Genomic DNA, 19,709 nt, shown 5'->3' with positions numbered 1-19,709 from the left:
AGGTGATAAAAATATTAATAATTTGTTTTTTAAATGAAATGAATATAAATTTAATCTCCGAATTATGCAGTATTATCAAACGCAGTCCTTATTATCTATAAAATATTTTCATATGATTTCTGATCTGTATAGTATTATTGAAATAACTTTTTCAATTCTTTAGTTCATTTACAAAATTGCTCTCAAATCCTTGAGAGGGCTATTTTTGTCCATTTTTTTTATTGTATACTCTCTTATCTTTACTTTTTCTCTATAGTTTATCTTCTTATCTATGCACATATACTTTATATTCTAAATCAAATGAATAATTTGTTTGATTATAAACAATGGAAATTTGCATTTAATATACCTTGTATTCATTTTTTGGCATCAAATATTAACGTTGATTGTTTGATTATCGGATTGTCGTGATATATTTAATCTTTAGAGTGAAGAAGAAGATAGATGAGATCACGAGAGACAAGAGTAAAGAAGAGAGAGGATATTAAATGTAAACGCTTGATCATGTTTCACGTTGTTGGACACCACGTGTCTTTCTAAATTTTCTTGAAATATTGTTTGATTAACAGTGTTTTACCAATTAAATCCAAGGCTGGATTTTATTACTTCTCTTTCAATGCGCTAGTTGTTGGGGTCTTTCCCTCCGTTTTCCTTTTTGTCGTTTTGTAGCTCATGGGGCGGATATGCGTCAGCGATTATATGCGAAAACTCTAATTTATTGGGCATTTAGTGCACTATGTATTCAAAAAAATAACTGCTATGTTATGTTAATTATTTATTCTTTATTCATTTAAAGAAAAAAATAAATGTACATAAATTGGACACGTACATAATTTCCTTAAATTTTTAAATTTAATTAAAAATTAGTTTTGTTATTTATTGTATTATATGTAGCAATAAGAAAGAAGTGATATAAAAATTTTATGTCAAATCGTAATATGATTTCGAGCTTGATTAGAATTATTTATGCAATATTTAGTAAGAAAATATTTTTTTCTTAAATATACAAATATTTAAGTTAAAATTTTAATTTTTTTCGAAGTGTTGCAAAATGATTAGTAGTATGAAATTTATTTTAAATCAATTAATGTTTATAAATCAATTTTTAGTGTAAAATGTTAAAAAAAAGTTCGATTATGTACGTGCAATTATGTACGTTTATCACTATCCGAGAAAAGATAAATGTACATAAATTTACATGTACATGAAGCCATGGCAAGTAATCCGGTTGTCATTTATATCATGGTAAATTAGGCATGAGTTTACATGATAATAACTTGATCATACTAGTAACTAATGATGGAAACGACTAATAATTTACTATTCCATCTGTTCCATATTTAGTAGAGTCATTTCATTTTCTACACTCGCTTTGGAAAAACAATATTGGTAATAAATAGTTAAGGTAGAAAAGGAGTAAAGTAAAATTAAATGATATAAAATTATAGATAAAAGTATTCTCTATATAATTCTCTTTTATTTTACTGTATATTCTCTATATTTTAACTAGAGAGAACTACAATTTTTGAGGTGATAAAAATATTATTAATTTGTTTTTTAAATGAAGGAATATAAATGTAATCTCCGAATTATGCAGTATTATCAAACGTAGTCCTTATTATCTATAAAATATTTTCATATGATTTCTGATCTTTATAATATTACTGAAATACTTTTTCAATTCTTTAGTTTATTTACAAAATTGCCCTCAAATCCTTAGATAGGGCTATATTTATCCCTTTCTTTTATTGTATACTCTCTTTCTCTCTTATCCTTACTTTTTCTTTATGGTTTATCTTCTTCTCAATGCAAGATATACTTTATATTCTAAATCAAATGAATAATTTGTTTGATTATAGACAATGGAAATTTGCATTTAATATATCTTGTATTTATTTTTTGGCATTAAATATTAATGTTGATTGTTTGATTATCGGGTTGTTGCGATATATTTAATCTTTAGAGTGAAAAAGAAGATAGACGAGTTCACGAGAGACAAAGTAAAGAAGAGAGAGGATATTCAATGCAAACGCTTGATCATGTTTCATGTTGTTGATGATTGACATTGGACACCATGTGTCTTTCTAAATTTTCTTTTGAAATATTGTTTGATTAACAGTGTTTTACCATTTAAATCAAAGGCTGGATTTTATTACTTCTCTTTCAATGCGCTAGTTGTTGGGCACTTTCCCTTCGTTTTCCTTTTTGTCGTTTTGTAGCTCAAGGCGGATATGCGTCAGCGGTTATCTGCGAAAACTCTACTTTATTGGGCATTTAGTGCAATATGTTTTCAAAAAAATAACTGCTATATTATGTTAATTATTTATTCTTTATTTATTTAAAGAGGAAAAGATAAATGTACATAAATTGTACATGTACATAATTTCCTTTAATTTTTAAATTTAATTAAAAATTAATTTTGTTATTTATTGTATTATAGTATGTAGCAATAAGAAAGAAGTGATATAGAAATTTTATGTCAAAGTATAACATGATTTCGAGTTTTATTATAATTAATTACTATATACTAATATTTAGTAAGAAAATAATTTTTTTCTTAAATATACAAATATTTAAGTTAATTTTTTTTTTTTCCAAATTGTTGCAGAACAATTAATATGAAATTTGTTTTAAATGTTAAAAAAATTCGATTATATACGTACAATTACCCTAATTTTATCACTATCCAATAAATAAATACATTAGCCCAATTATATCAACCTTCCAAATCATCATTCTAAATAGAGCTAAACATGTCGTATAATCAGACATGATATATTGGAAATGAATTTCGTGTCGCTTTTTCATCTGTAATACTACTGCTATACATTTCATGTAAACATCCTTTTTTCCATCTGTCGTATAATCAAACATGAATTCAAATAAGGAGTATATACTGAAAAAAAAATAATTAGTCCAAATCAATAATCCAAGTTACTATAAAACTAACGAAAAAATGATGCTTCAATTTGGCCATTTCAATTACACATATTGTGTGTCGACATTCATTTTACCTATTCCTTTTCACGAATAATCAAACTATCTACATTATACCACGTATTAAAATATATGAGACGAATAATTCAAATTTGGGCAGCAACTATTAAGCTATTTGATCAAAGACAACAACTTGAACAACCAACAATCCTTCAAAATGAAGTCATTGCTATTTTTAAGTAACTTATTAAAAGGGAACATATTTCTTTTAAAGGGAACATAAACCACTAAATTGTTGTTATAAAACTAACCAAAAGTAAATATAAAAAATAGTACTAGTATTTATTTATAGGTAAGGAGTTCGAGGAGAATGATATGCGTACAGTGAAGGACAAGTAGAGGCTGAAATTAAAAAATACTATAAAAATATTAAATTTTACATGTAATATATGCACATTTTTTATCAAACACTAGATGATAACAATTTTGGATGAGTCGACATGTATCGCTGAAGAGTGTTTTATTTTCATTTTTCTCTTTCGAAAATTTTTCTTTCAATGTATACAATTAAGATATCATTCATCCAATAGTCTCTCATTCTATTTTCCAAATTTGTTTTAATAAGTTTCATTAATAAAAATACTTTTTTGACCAAATTTGTTACAATTGCGAGGATCAGTGTCAATTCACTTGAATTCGGGATTGTACTATTTAAAATATTCGTGGCTGCAGTTGAATTATTCCGTAACATTCATGAATAATGATACATGAAGATAAGCAATAACAACAAAATTTCTTGAATAATATACATTCATATACTAATATATACTTTGTTAACTACATTTGCACAGTAACAATAATTGTTAATATAATCTCAAATTGCTAGTTTATTAAGAAAGTAAGAAAATAATTTATAAATTAGTTTCATTATTATATTTTGTTTTATGTTATACGAGAAAGAAATGATTTAAGAGCATCCACAATAGTGTGGACATCCCAATAGCCTAGCATTAGGATATCCCAAAAATACCTTCTGTCACGTCATTAGGGCATCCCACTGCACAATAATAGTCTAACACTAGGACAATAGCCTAGCACAATAATAACCAATAAAACAAATTCACAAATATGAAATTAAAATTTCGACACGAATACAGACGGAGAAAGTGCAATAATAATTTCATTAATTTTTTTTTAACATAGTACAATTGAAAAAAACGATTCAAACAAGTACATGTTAATATGCCTTGAATCTGTATAGTTTACCGCTAGCCGAACGTGAAATGTTTTTGTTTTAGGTAGGCCTGTCAAATCCGGTATCCACGGATACCCGATCCGAAAATTTCGGATACCCGATCCCGAATTTTCCAAAATCAAATACCCGATACCCGATCCAAAAATAATTTCGGGTACCCAAATACCCGACTCGGGTATCCAGTCCCGATAAATAGGGTATCCAATCCTGATTTTGTATTTTTAATTTTTTTTTACGAATATTAAAAATTCATAAGTTATAACATCCATTATTCATCCATAATAAACATCACAATTCAAACATTAATCCTAAATGTGACTTAAGAGTGAAGAATTTTGGGAGTATATTTAATTATTTATTTTTTTTAAATAAAAGAATAAATATTAAATTTATTAAATTAAAAAAAATTAAAAAAAATTAGGGTAATTCGGGTAATTTGGTCATACCCGATCGGGCCCGATACCCGATCATCCAAAAATCATATACCCGAACCCGATCCCGAAACCCGAAAAATCGGATATCGGATATTCAATTACCCGATATTTCGGGTTTGGATATCGGGTATCCAATATCCGATATCCATTTTGACACCCCTAGTTTTAGGCCTTCATTTTCGACGATCATGTTGTGCATGATAATACATGTATTAACCGGTCGCTCGTCCGTGGTGCAAATGAAATGAAGTGCAACGAGTCGTATATATAAAGTTTTGAAAAAAAAAATTAAAAAATGGAAAAATGCTCTCGTCCATCGGGACGTCCGTCGCCTGGCCACAATAGCGGACGAGAGGACGGACGACACGACGGACGTTCGTGCAACGTCTCGTCCATCCGGATGTTTGTCAACCGCTTGTCTGCCCCAATAGTGGACGTCCCCGACGGACGAGCCGCTCGCCGATCAGATGTCCGTCGGAACGTCCGCTATTGTTCATGCTCTTACTAATTTTGTTGCTAATTTTGTCATACTATCAAGTGAGTCCATATACAAGTTAATTTCATTATTATAAATTATATGATGTTATACGAGAGGGAAAAAATTACTCCCTCTGTCCCACAAGAATATGCACTATTTCCTTTTTAGTCTGTCCTATGAGAATATGCATTTTCTAATTTTGGAAAGTCTCTTCTCTCTAATGAGGTGAGACCCATTCTCCAACTAACTATGCTTTACTTACTTTTTCTCTCTATATCTTTCTTACTTTACCAATATTATATCAAAACCCGTGCCGTCCCCCAATGTGCATATTCTTTGGGACGGAGGGAGTACTATATTTACTCAGGTTATAATATTATTTTGGTGATTACCAAGGGTATCTACTGGCGGGCTCAGTGACTATTTCCCGCGGCATCTAAATGGGTGGGACAGCTGGGCCAAGGATTTAAAGCTGCTCCATACCCAAAGGTAGGGATCGATCCCCTGACCATTTGGTTGAGGATGGACGAGTCTCATGCCACTCGACCACACCCCTTGAATTCAGGTTATAATCTTATTAAACAACCCTATCTACGAGCGCCCAATAATTAAATAGGCCCAAAACTAGTAAAAGCCTAAATAGTCTGTCTTCTCCCCTTTCTCAATCTTAGAGTTTCAGAGATCGGCATCAGGGCTCCTCAAGCTATCTGGGGCGGAGACTTGGCGGAGGACGACCTTGGCCCTAGGTGGTTCCGTCGCTGTATGCATACAATAAGAGAATATTTATTTATATGTTAGGAGTTTGAGGAGAATAATATACGTACTGTAGTATCTTATATGAGCAATATTATCATTGTTTAATGCATATTCAGTTTTATTTGTTTTATTTTACATATTTATTTTGATTTTAATATGCTATAAAATTTTAATGACATTTTTTTTCACAAAATTTATAAATCAAAACTTGATTTATTTATAGTTTTTTACTTTAAATAAATAATAAAATAACAAATCGGTGCGGGGGCTTGATGCATATTATCATCGTTTAATACATATATAGTGTTGTTTGTTTTGCTTTACATATTTATTTTAATTTTAATATATTACAAAATTTTAATGACATTTTTATTTTTACAAAATTCATAAAATTAAAACTTTATTTATTTGTTGTTTTTACTTCAAGTAAATAATAAAATAACAAATTGAATTTTAATTTTTATAAATTTTATAGAATTAAAAAAAATGAACATTTGTAATGTAAATAGAATTATACTAAAATAAAACAAATAATACTATATGTGCATGGTGATACTCAGATATGGTATTTAACCAATCATTTGTGGCGTACATCCAAGGTGTTATTCGGGGAGAAAACGAATAATTACGCACTGATACAATGTTGGTTGAGTTATATTACATGTTATGATTAGGTTCTAGGGTAGTGATAAAATGTAAACTTATATATTGTATAAATTCCAAACTCCTCAATACAACTTTAACACAGCTTCAACACAATATCAACACAGTGTAAAATTTCAAAATTTTGATGTCAATATAGTATCAACACAATATCAACAGAACATCAATCCTTGACTACCGTTGAAACTCTGTCGGCATTTTTCTGTTGATGTTTTTTTTTTATCTGTTGATATTTTTTAATGGTCCAGATCATAGTTTGAAGTTTGTACAATATTTAGAGTTTATATTTAATTACATTCCGGATGAGATATTTTTTTTTGTATAAATTGGTAATTTTTTTTATTGAAAATCGCTCTCATATTCGTAATTTTTAAAACAAAGTAGTGATGTCAAATCTCTGCGAGTTAGAGTCGCTGTAGGAAAGGTAAGAAACAAAAACACGATTTTGCAACATACCTTGAAATCTCAGATCGTTTCTCATCAGATTCAGATCCCACATCACTCGCTATTCTCCTCATCGCGATGGCGTCAGCCCTATTTTCCGGCCTCAGATACTCCGACAGCCTCACCGTCGTCGGAATTTCCTTCTGCACCGCCGTCGTCTGCGAGGCCATCTCATGGCTACTCATCTACCGCACCGCTTCCTACAAATCCCTCAAATCCACCATCGACAAAGCCTCCAAAAAGCTCGAGACCATGAAGACGACGGACGTCAACTCCGCCTCCGCGAACCTCCTCAAAAAGACTTCTAAAACCAAGAAAATCGACCGCGTCGAGACCTCTCTGAAGGAATCCAGCCGCGATCTGTCCATGTTCAAGTTCAAATCGGGCGGCGTCGTTGCCCTAGTTTTGTTCATGGTCTTCGGATTGCTAAATAGTTTGTTTGAGGGCAAACCGGTCGCCAAAATTCCGTTTGTTCCGATCAAATTAGTGCAGAAGATGAGCCACAGGGGATTGGCGGGTGATGATATGACGGATTGTTCCATGGCGTTTTTGTACTTGCTGTGTTCGATCAGCATTAGGACCAATTTGCAGAAGTTTTTGGGATTCTCGCCACCGCGTGGAGCTGCTGGCGCCGGCTTGTTCCCAATGCCAGATCCCAAGTCCAGCTGAGGAATGAGAATTTGATCCAGGTCTTTTTGCTGCTTTATTTTTGGTTGATTCTTCCTTCTCATTAAATGAGATTGTAGACGGCACTATTTTATTTATATTTAGCTCTCTTAACTATTCGAATACTGAATAAGAGCTGTAATTTGAATCTTTGACGTTTCTTTCTTTCGTCTTTTTAAAGATATCCACTTTAGTTACTACTATCATCGTTATAACTTTACTTTGTTAATTTTTTGTTTCTTGTACATGGTATAATCTGAAGTTGTCATAAACTTACTTATACTCCATCCACATGCTTGTGTTTGTGCATTTCTGTATAAATTGCTTGTGTAATGAGAGTTTGTTTCTTAGATAACCTTAGTTCAATTCAAGAAGCTCCAAATGTAGATGTGCGTGAATGAATAAGAGCTGTATTCATGTACATCATAGAAACTAAATACTCCGTATCTTGAAGTTTTTGTCAATGAATTGTCCATCTAATTTGTTATTGTACTTGTGGCTCTACTTATGGCTGCCTTTGTTTGCTTAGAGTTGTTAAAATTGGAGGGAATACTTTCCATGTAACAAGTTTGCACCCATGATTTTTTGTATGATTGTACCACCTTCCTTCTTTGTTGATGTATTCATATGTTATGGCCTTCGCTCATAACTTGAAGGGAAAAGTTTCTACTTAAGAATCTTTAGCTGTTTGTAGTCCGTTATGAATGTTTTACTAAGACTGGTTTCTTCCTTCTTTGTCAATGGATTGAAGTCATGTTAATAGGAGTATATTATTGTTGTTTGAGTTTTTCTCGAACCTGTCAGTCATTCACTCAAAATTACTTAAATTGGAGGAAGTGTTTTGAAGTACTCTATAGTCCAGACTCTTTGGATTGAGTTGTTCTTGAGTCGGTTTATCGATTTTGTGTGTTGTGCTAGTGTTTCTACTCCATGAATTTCTTGGGATGCTCTGATTACAACTTGTTGAGTGTCTTGAGAGTTGAGACTGCTATATGTAGTACTAGTATTTCTGAATGTCAAGCAAATGTTATTTTATCGTCGGGAATTCCAGTTCCTTTTATGTGCTTTGGTTTTGCTATCCAACATACTATATAAAACTGTTCTAGATTCAAAATGAAGTCATTGTCACATAGCATACACTCTTAATCTTTTTCATGATGATAAGTTTCAAGTAAATGATATTGGCTCGTTGGAAGGAAATGCAGTTTGCGGAATGGGCTTTGCAGTAGTAAAATTGTGGAACTTTCTTACCGCTTTTGACAGGTAAATGTGCATATAGTGTTTGCTTGCTCTCTACTATCCAGAAAGGCAGAAACCGTAGTACAACATCCAGTCTTACCCTTGTAAACTTCGTCAAACTCATGATACACCTTATAAACTTTGATTATTTTTAGTGGTTTGCAAATTTTTTACTTTTGCGTTGGGAAGTGCAGTGACATCGGAAATGTGGCTTCTGTCCCCTTTTTTGTACATATTCAATTGCCCTTCGATCTACCATAGTCGATGTGTTTTTTTATCCTAAAGATTAAGGAATAAGGTTTAGTGAATTAAGTGGAGAGAGACATGAAAAAGACAATAGAGAATAAAATAGGAGAGTTACAGCACAAAAGGCGTAGGCCATTTACACTGTAACGTATAGTTATAACTTTTGTGAAAAACTTGGTTGATAGTTTGCAGACCTCGAACGACAAGTTCAATTAGCCTTCTACATTCCATACCTGCTTATCCCGTTAATTTCATTCAAATTTGTCAAAATCCTCTTAAAGCACATAAGAGTTTCATTCCCGACTTTCGTAGGACAGTCATCGTCCTGATTTGACGAAGCTTGCTGTGAGATGCCCCTTCTAAGCTATGTCTCACAATTTTTCTGTTTTCTTCTGGTCGCTCTAAGTAGATTTTGTTGCCCTACAAGTTGATGATCAATTGTAAAAGTTGGGTAGTTTAGGCGATGACCTGATTGTTAGATGTTGTGATTTGTCTTACTGTTGTGTACCTATGCAAGATCTTATTACCTGTTGCTGTAATTTAATCGAGTATAGCTACATGGTTATTCAATTTTTCTAAAGAATTATGTCGTCTACCCGATTTCAGTGTGAAGATGTGGTTTAGTTCTTTGTGAAGATGTGGTTTAGTTCTTCGATCTTTGATAGATGCATCGTTGGTGTATAAGACGAGGAATGCGAAACGAAATGGGACACGAAATTTGATAGGGTTCCAAGAGGTTAAGTGCGGAAGGAGTATAACATGAGTAAGATAGGAGTGTATGTTAATTGCGGATTAGTTCTGTCGGAGTACTAATGTTATACTCCTTCCATATGTGAATAGGAGTCCCGTTACTTTTCGGCACATATTTTACGAAATGTTAAGAAAAGTTAGTGTAACATGAGTCGCACTTCCATATATTACTCTATTCGTCCACCAATATAAGACCAAGTTTGACCGGGCACAAGTTTTAAGAAGGAGGAATATAGTGGAAAGTAAATTAGAAAAAGTTAGTGGAATGTGAGATATACTTTTATATAGTTTTAGAATGAAATATGAGTGAAACCGAGTTAGTCGAATGTGAGGTCTATTACCAAAAGTAGTAAAAAACAATGGGGTATTTATTGATGGACGAACTAAAATGTCAAATGTTTATTGATGGCGGAGGGAGTAATTTTAAATGAGTATGTAAGTGCAATGTTGAGCCTCTTTACCATTATAGTAGTAATTATGAACCGTAACTCTTATTCACGGACGGAGTGAGTAGTACTCACACAGCAAAATCTTTACTAAATTCAGGTAACTATTACACTGCAATTTAAGAAGCATAGACTTTTAAACATCAAATTAGTCTATATAATTATAAATAACAATGAATTCCTAAGAAATTGAGTACTCCATCCATTCTTAATAATTTGTCACCATTTGATCCGACATGTGTTTTAAGAAATGTAATAGAAAATAAGCTGAAAAAAGTTAATGGAATTGGAATGTGAATCATACTTTTATTTATTAGTTTAATAATAGAATGTGAGTGTTAATGAGTTAGTAGAATGTAGAGTCCACTACTGAAAGTGAATGATGGCAAATTTTTGGGGACGAACAAAAATGAAAATAGGGAAGAGGGTGTAGAACAATTAATACGCGTTTAATTGACCTTTTTTCTTTATCGACGGGACATTAAAATAGAATCATAGATTGAAATTAGTTTTAATGTCAAGGAGTCTCATTTCCCGCTAATACCAAATATTCCCTTCATCCACCATTTACTATTCCACTAGTATCACCCACGTGCAATGCACGATCCATTTTTTTTATTTAAACTTATTTTATACTGTAAAATAATTTTACAAATTCATAAAAATATCATTGTATGAAATCTGAAATCATAAATATATAGAATAAAAAACAATTATTAGAAAATATAAAATCAGACAGAGAAAAAAATAACATATATACCGAATGAGAAACAATATTATTTCAAGTTCTAAAATCACAAATTTATACAATAGCAATTTATTGTACCAATAACTTAAACATGAGATACAGTTGATAACAATGAAGCAAAAACTAATTATAAAGACAAATATCTTACAACAGAAACCCGACATTTTCACGAACAGTGAGAGAATCAAAAAGTGCAGCACTCTGAAAAACATGTTACATTGGGCAGTAGATTAAAGAACTGTCTAGACTAGAATCACTTAAATAATTGAGGAGGTGCAAACAATGTTGTCTCACCAAGCCAATTCTTAGGCCAGATAGTTCCTCATCACAGATCAACCCGTGTCGTCTTCTCCCGCGAATCAATACCTCACCCTAGTTGTTCATAATTAATGAGAGACCACAAGAAGATATTCAATCCCAATCTAAATTAGCTTCTATCAATAATAATAATATCAAATGAAAGGAACGAACTTGGAAGAATCAAGATTACCTTGTCTGGAGCAAGAAGCCCGGCCATAATCTTCAAGATTGTTGACTTGTACATCCACGTACATATTTAAATTGATCTCTTCATAATTTGATGACTATGTAAATATCAAAATTAATAGGTTAGTGGGTAAGTGGCAATGAATATCATTAGTTTGTAGTTAATCATGAAAAAATAGAGTCATAGTATTAATATTTCATTTAGGTTACACAATATTTATATTTAATAATATAGTAAATATATTAAAAAAACCTTTTTATATTATTAATGACTAATTATTCTCAAAACACTCCTTTTATATTTTTATAGATAGATTTATAGATCAGCGATCCAAAAAGATTTTAAAATTGTAAGAGAGAGAAGTACTCATTTTCAAAATATAAATGGAATGAATTCATAAAATATATAACCTACTTATCAAATACTACTACTCCACTGTAATAAGAATCAAATAAAACATGTAATTTAATGCTAAAAATTTCGAAAGACAAAAAGATACTCCTCGGGTGAATGGAGTAGTACTAATATTAATATTTAATGGTGAATGGAATTAGTATTAATATTAACATTCCGATTAAAATCTCTAAAATGAATTTGCCTGTTGGCCTCGGGTTCATGTACTTGCAATAAATCTAAAATTAAATGTATTTGTCATTTTAAAAACACATGGACGCTCTACTTTTCCCGCTGACTCTTGTTTTAAAATTTTCATCTTCTTCAAAATAGCCCTCTTTTTCTTCCTCCCAATACTGTATACAACCCTCTCTCTCTCTCAGAATACACTACAGAGAGAGAATGGGAAGAGGTAAAAAGCGAACGGAGCCAACATCCCCGGCGCCTGCACCTGCTGCGTCACCGAAGAAGCCGAAGAGATCGACGCCAGACGTGACCGATCTTGGTTTCTTCAGCGCTCCACTCCCCTCCGACGAAGCCAAATCAAGATGGCCTCACAGATATCAAACTAAGGTTCAAATTAGCCCTTCATTTTCAGTTTGGCTGTTTTCGCAATAGCCCATTACCGTTTTTCTTGTTTTTCGTTTTACAGCAAGCCAAAGCTACAGTTACCGTTACATTATCAGATGGCTCGACCGAGTAAGCGTAGCTCATTAATCCCCCATTCTTGTGCCATTATGTTGGTCTCTCCTTTTCTCATTTTTTTTTTCTTTTATAGGGAAAAGGAACTTTTTCAAGCTAAATCCCACTATACTAGAGCTACCGTTGATGGGGTGGAGTTTGAACTCTTTGACAATGCTTTTATTCAGGTTATTCTTCTTTTATTTCCTAAGATTGGGATTGGAATATTAAATTATGATTTGCTAGTAGTCACTCCTTACACCATATACTAATTAATCTTGATTTGGGTACCTACAGTCTTCAGAAGGTGAACCTGATTTTATTGCAAAGATTGTGGAAATGTTTCAAACCACAAGTGGTGAGATGTATATTTGCACCCAATGGTTTTATCGAGCCAAAGATACGGTGCGGCAACTTTCTTTATAATGGATTGGCTTTTGAAACTGCTTAAGCTATATGGCAAAATCACTTTTGCATTTTTGCTTTCAGGTTATAAAGGATCAAGATTACCTCATTGATGCAAGACGAGTCGTTTACTCGGACATAAAGGATGACAATCCGCTAAGCTGTGTCACTAAAAAAGCTAAAATTAACCAGCTTGCACCAGATGTAAGGAACATAGTGATAAATTTGTCATTTTGACATTTTCCTTTTAGCCACTTAATTTTTATCAAGCTGCAATCTTTGAGCAGATGTCTGCTGATGCAAGAGAAGAATCCATGGCATCCTGTGATCTTTATGTTGATATGATGTACACTTTCCCACATGCCTTTTCAAGTTTAAGAAAAGGTACCTTTTTCAAGAGAACTTATGTGAATGAATTACAGTTTCTTTCTCCCTTTTTTCCACTTTTTGTTGTTAATGTCATATTTTTTTGGAAAAAAACAAAAATGCAGACATAAATGACTTATCATTAATTAATGAAGCGATGGAAACAAAAACTCCTGATGTCCAAAAATCTCTAGAAGATTCCCAGCGATCAGAAGTCACTTTATTGGATTTGTACTGTGGTTGTGGTGCAATGTCCACTGGACTTGGTATTGGTGCATCTTTGCTCGGAGAGAAAATTGTCACGGTACGAAAAAAATGACCAGAACTAGCAACTGCAAACTTTTCTTGATATTTTATCATTGTTTTCACTTGATGCTTTCCTTTGATAAACAGAAGTGGGCTGTTGATTTTAACTCCTATGCGTGTGAGAGTATAAAATATAACCACCCAAATACTGAGGTAGTCTGTCACATTTATGTTGAGTTGCAAATGGTTATTACTATCTTGGCAGTATGAAGCAAATGTTAGCGAATTTTCCAGGTAAGAAATGAAGATGCAGAGAATTTTTTTCTTCTACTAAAAGAATGGGAAAGCCTCTGCAAAAAGTTCAATGTGGTGGGATCAAAAGACATTGAACTAGAGCCTCAAGGTTCAGACAGTGATGAATCTGAAGTTGACGATGGAGTGGTTCCATCTGAAGGGGAGTATGAAGTGCAGAAGTTGCTTGCAATTTGCTATGGGGATCCAAATAAGAACAAAAAAACTGGTCTATATTTCCAGGTACTTTCTTTAATATTCCAGGTACCTTCCTTAATCTTGTTAAATAGCATACAATTCTTGCAGGAGCTATTATATGTAAAATATGGTTAATGGAATTATACTTGTACTAAGTTTTTATTATCATTTAACCCAAGAGGAGTAAGAACATTTGGTTTTGCAAAGATAAAAGGCTCACAGAGCAAAGGGAAATTGCTTTTTTTGCTATCTTTTCAGCTAACTCTGATTTTTAAACTGCTAGGTACGCTGGAAAGGTTATGGCCGTGCCGATGATACTTGGGAGCCTGTTGAGGGCCTAAGGTATAAATAATATTCTTCCCACCAATCACTATGGCTAAATTGTAGTATCTTTATATTTCTAACCATCTTATCTCATATTCTTTTTTTTATGAAAAAAGTAACTGTGAAGAAAGAATACAGGAGTTTGTCTTAAGAGGTTATAGAGCTAAAGTATTGCCTCTACCAGTAAGTTATATCCCATTCTATGGATTATGCTAAGTTCAACTTTATCTCGTCCCTTTACTGTAGCTTATTTACTTAATGCTTTGTCAGGGAGATGTCGACTTTATATGTGGTGGTCCGCCATGTCAAGGAATTAGTGGCTTCAACAGATTTAGAGATGCTCGTGCTCCCTTAAAGGACAAAAAGAATCACCAACTCGTTGTCTACATGAACATTGTGGAGTTTCTAAAACCAAGATATGTGTTGATGGAGAATGTTACAGATATACTGAAATTTGCAAAAGCACAGTTGACTAGTTATGCTGTTGGACGACTTGTTTCTATGAACTACCAAGCCAGATTAGGTATAATGGCTGCTGGTGCATATGGAGTTCCACAATGCCGGATGCGTTTTTTCCTTTGGGGTGCTGGCCCAACAGAGGTAAGTTTAATACCCTTGATGAACTAGTGCATATTGATACTGCTGATGTCAATAACAAGTTACTTTGATTTTCCAGATTTTGCCTCAATTTCCACTGCCCACACATGAAGTGCTGAAGAAAGGAGTTGTTGTAAATGAGTATAAGGTGTGGCATACACCGAGTCTTCTTTAATATCCTATCATTTGTACCTTTTCTGAATACCATTTTGACTTTGATATAGGAACTTATAATTGGACATGGAGAAGAGCATTGTCAGTTGCATAAATCTGCTCTACTAGGAGATGCTATTTCTGATATGCCAGCGGTACAACCCCTATTAGTTGAAAATCGGTGAAATGCATTTTTTTTTACATGTGTTCCAAATTATAATACTCATTCTCTCATGCCTATGTTTCTTTAGGTGACAAATAACACAGAGGAAGATGAAATGCCTTATGATAAAGCTCCTAGCACTGAATATCAGAAACACATACGATTGAGCAGAAAAGGTTAATATAGTTTTTTTGGTTAACTCTCAATGCAATAGTTAACCTCCTCTTACTTTTACTTGATGGAGCTGACTGAATGTAATTGTCTCTCCTAAATAAAATGTTCTTTCATTGTCAATTAAGAAGTAAGAATGTAAGGGTTTATATTTATGAGTATTAACCTTTTCTCTTTATTTGGTCATCTTCTCTGCAGATATATTTGGTTGTTCTAATGCTAAAAGGCAAGACTCACATAAGTCCATATTGTATGATCATCGTCCCCATAAATTGAATCAGGATGATTATGAAAGAGTTTGCCAAGTTCCTAAGTTCAAGGTTGGATATTTTTTGTTTGTTTCCAAATATTAGCTCATAGAATTGATTTTTCCATTGGATCGTCCCCAACGCTTCCGTGCAGCATTTTTCCATAACAGTTTTGACTGTTGCATCTCTATAGGGAGCCAACTTTAGAAACCTACCTGGAGTACTGGTTGGACCCGATCGAGTTGTAAAATTGGATGAAACTGTCGAGAGAGCTAGGTGCACGTCAGGCAAACCTCTGGTACTCATCATTGCAGAACTATTTGATCCTCTTTGGTTCATTCTAGGATAACTCATGTTATGTGTAAACAGGTACCTGATTATGCCTTAAGTTTTGAAGAGGGGAAGTCTTGCAAGTAAGGTTTTGTGTTTGCTGTCTATATCTCATTTTTATGCATTATCTAACCCCAAACCTTTCCACAGGCCTTTTGGTCGACTAGGGATGGACGACATTGTGGCCACTGTAGTTACAAGGCCTGAACCCCATAACCAGGTTTGGACTGTGAGAGTTAGTCATCAATAATACTAAGGAATGTGTGAAATTTATTTTGTTTTTGTTAATAGGTTCTCCTGCATCCAAATCAAGATAGAGTGCTCTCTGTCCGTGAAAATGCAAGGCTACAAGGATTTCCGGACTGCTATAAGCTTTTTGGACCAGTAAGAGAGAGGTATATATTCTGAGTGTAATATGCAACAAGTGTGTTGATATCTTTTCTGTATTTTAATGTGTTACTGTTAGTACAGGTACATGCAAATAGGAAATGCTGTTTCCTTTTCTGTTTCAATGCCGTTAGGCTATTGCTTGGCGAAAGCGCTGCAAGGCGCACGATACACAACACCATTGAGCCTTCCATTCAAGTTCCCCGACTGCCTTGGAGAGTTGAAATCTCTTCGACAAGAACCAGAAGAGCTTGTTTCATAGTGCACAACCATTTGTTTGTATACATACTACTATGAAACAACCGGAATATCTTAGTTTTTCAGGAATCTGATTTCCTAGTTTTTTCATGTATTTTTCTCCCCACCTGTTGATTTTCTAGACATTTGTATGAGCTCACAAAGGATGTACACTATTCATTGCATCTGACTACTTTCTCTTGCTAGATCACTTTCTTTTTCAAACGTCTCAACTAGTATAGTGTTTCAAATTCAATTCATATGCTTCTTTCTCAGCAATCTTTTTAGTACTTACCTTTCAATCCCATTTTAAAGTTTGAATTCATGTACAAGTTGTGCAATTATCACTGACAAGCTTTATAAATTTTAACTCAATATTGATCCGAATTAAAACCAACAAATTTATGAATTGAAAGATTATTATTTGTTGAGAATTTTTTATATTTACACTTTGTTTAAATTTGGGAAACAGCCTATAATAATAAAATTATTTAATTTTTGAGTGAACTGCATAAAAGAGCCCTAACTTTTCGGCATGTTGCACCGTTGACCTCTAACAAAAAAAATCCCACCATAGGGGTCTAACAAAATATAAAATCACAAACCCTACATATTTTGCCAATTTTCGGACGAAATTGCCCAAATAGATTGAAGGGCAATTTCGTCCAGAACCCTGCACACCTATGCTGTGACTACAAGCTGGTGTGTAAGAGATGTAAAAAATCAAACAGACTATTTGTTTCCACTTTCTTATGATGTTGAATTAGACTATGTTAATTGTTATCTCTCCCTCTCTATTCAATCGTTCTACCTTCTTCCCCTTTGGTTTTTTTCTTCTCCGTCATCGTGTTGTGAACCCCACGAATCGGCATCCCTAACTCGAGTTAGTGTGCTTCTGTTTATGTTTTGTAGAGTGAACTGCTTCCCGTTTAGGCTAAACCATTTGCAACGCGAATTAGGGGTTTAGGGATTTCAGATTTTAGGGTTACCGTACTATGCAAAAAATTGAGGGATTTCATTTTAGAGAGCAATATTAATTGCAAATAGTTAACAGTTATTGTTTTTTAAGCATATGATTCATTTTATTTTGCAATTGTGGTAAGAATTTTAGCATATGATTTAAGTTACAGTAGTATGCAAATTTTTGGAGATTTCATTTGTTGTTGTTTTTTTTATATTGAATTAATTTTAGCATATTATTTTCCAATTCTGGATTGAATTTTGGTTTCATCGAACTTGCAATGCTGATTTGAATTTTGTTATGTTGAATTGAATTCAGGCCCTGTTGCAATGTCCTCTTTTTCTTCTCAATCTTACGGGTCAAGCTTCAATTGGAATTGGCCTTGTTCTGAAATTGTGAATTGTCTTCAGGCCGAACTTGTGATATCTAGGACGGCTGCTAACCCGGGTAGACGTTACTATCGCTCCCCAATATGGAAGGTTAAAATCTTGTATTGTATTATTATGTATTTCAAATGAATTTTGTTGGCAGAAAGTTTAATCACCAAGTTTTCTGCAGGAAGATGATTGCAAGTTTTTTCGATGGGTTGATGCGGGTCTGTCCCCAAGCCAAGACAGTTACTTTCAAAGAGTGAAACTTAAACGAGACCAATTCGAATCTCATCTTAGAGCCAAATCGTTAATTGAAGGTGTTCTTGAAGAGAAATTGCACACAAAAACTGAGGAGTGTGAATCGTTGAAGTTACAATTGGCAACGAAAACTGACTAGTGTGAAGCTTTGACACTGAAAATTGCTAAAACAACGAAAACGTCCCGAAAGATTAAATTCACAATCTTGTTGTTATGTATTGTAATATTTCTACTTTTGTAACAAAGCTATGGTATGTGGGACGTACTGTCTTTTGTTATCTAATTATCTTGTCAACATGTTTTAATTTTCATTTTTCGATGTCATATGATTATCAACCAAATATAAAAATCGTATACAATATAATCAAAGTTCAGGACACAAACTATGAAGAGAAATCACATAATAAGTTTGCATGGAATACCATAAATCATGACTGCAGTTCACGATTCAAATTTGAAGTTATAACATAAATCACGAATGAGGTATTCAATTTTGGATGAAATAACACACTGGCGAACACAACTGAAAAATAAATGTCGAAGATGACCATCAAATGAATATTCGTTAATAACTTGTAGTTTTAAACATCAGTTCATCATTGCTACCAAAATATCATTAGTTCATCTGTGCCACCAAAATATTTACCCAAAAACACTACAATTTAACATACATAACATCAGTTCATCACTGCTACCAAAATACGTACCAAAAACGACCACAATTCAACATACATGCACCATTTTGTTTGACAAAAAAACCATCTCAAACACCTCCAAACACAGACAAGTTTTTATGGTGATTTGAAACTGTTCCACTGCTGCTTCAGTAAGTAAGATTGTCAATCTTGAGCACCGCGACGGCCACAACGCTGAGGCTGAGACCTGACCCTGGTCCTGCTCCTAGTGCTAGGTCCCGGATCCGCAATATTAGGCTGCAAGAAATAATATGATATAAAAAAGCACTTCGTATGAGTATAAAATAATTATGCGAATATGTAATGAATACTACCTCTTGGCTTTGGCGATTGTTTGATGATTCAGGCAAGTTACTCCCCCTCCTATCCGTTGTACGCGACCCACTTTGCTGTGAACTCTCCCCAACTTCAGCACGAGCATCTGTCCGAGGATCATTGTTGCTAGTCCTCCTGTTATGGCCTTCTTGCCCGCACCGGCGACATCTCATGATGAAGGCTCGTCGCATTGACTCACCTCCGTCCGCATGAAGACGAATCTGGGACTCCTCACGCCTCAATTTCTTCGGTCGTCCACGCTGTTGCTTTGTCCTAGGAGGCGCCAGTTCCAATGCACCATCACAACTCTTGGGCCAATTGTCCACCCCATTGATTGGGTAAAGGACATTCTCGTATAGCATCGTCATAG

General features: G+C 33.7%; 3 protein-coding genes across 3 annotated transcripts; 2 read left to right on the top strand and 1 right to left on the bottom strand.

Moving 5' to 3' along the window:
• Positions 1-6,978: 6,978 nt before the first annotated feature.
• Positions 6,979-7,833, top strand: LOC125208581 (uncharacterized). Its single transcript, XM_048108227.2, has one exon. It carries the CDS (start codon positions 7,046-7,048, stop codon positions 7,634-7,636), a length of 591 nt encoding a protein of 196 aa, XP_047964184.1. The 5' UTR covers positions 6,979-7,045; the 3' UTR covers positions 7,637-7,833.
• A 4,413-nt stretch (positions 7,834-12,246) lies between these two features.
• LOC125203946 (DNA (cytosine-5)-methyltransferase CMT3-like) lies at positions 12,247-16,950 on the top strand. Its single transcript, XM_048102473.2, has 21 exons — positions 12,247-12,515; positions 12,595-12,641; positions 12,721-12,811; positions 12,921-13,028; positions 13,113-13,232; positions 13,316-13,412; positions 13,520-13,698; positions 13,788-13,853; positions 13,935-14,174; positions 14,413-14,471; positions 14,570-14,636; positions 14,724-15,053; positions 15,130-15,198; positions 15,275-15,358; positions 15,455-15,542; positions 15,736-15,857; positions 15,979-16,083; positions 16,155-16,198; positions 16,266-16,335; positions 16,407-16,510; positions 16,587-16,950. The coding sequence occupies exons 1-21, from the start codon at positions 12,345-12,347 to the stop codon at positions 16,762-16,764; spliced, it is 2,439 nt and encodes an 812-aa protein (XP_047958430.2). The 5' UTR covers positions 12,247-12,344; the 3' UTR covers positions 16,765-16,950.
• A 2,218-nt stretch (positions 16,951-19,168) lies between these two features.
• Positions 19,169-19,707, bottom strand: LOC148923297 (uncharacterized). The gene is made up of 2 exons (XM_089060756.1): positions 19,339-19,707; positions 19,169-19,261 (listed from the first exon to the last, which is right to left on the bottom strand). The coding sequence occupies exons 1-2, from the start codon at positions 19,705-19,707 to the stop codon at positions 19,169-19,171; spliced, it is 462 nt and encodes a 153-aa protein (XP_088916882.1).
• Positions 19,708-19,709: the final 2 nt, after the last annotated feature.

This window comes from Salvia hispanica, chromosome 6 (assembly GCF_029641045.1).
Source record: "Salvia hispanica isolate PSC_SH4W2 chromosome 6, Shi_PSC_v1, whole genome shotgun sequence".
NCBI classification, from domain to species: domain Eukaryota; kingdom Viridiplantae; phylum Streptophyta; class Magnoliopsida; order Lamiales; family Lamiaceae; genus Salvia; species Salvia hispanica.
This window is presented reverse-complemented; position numbering and strand designations above follow the sequence as displayed.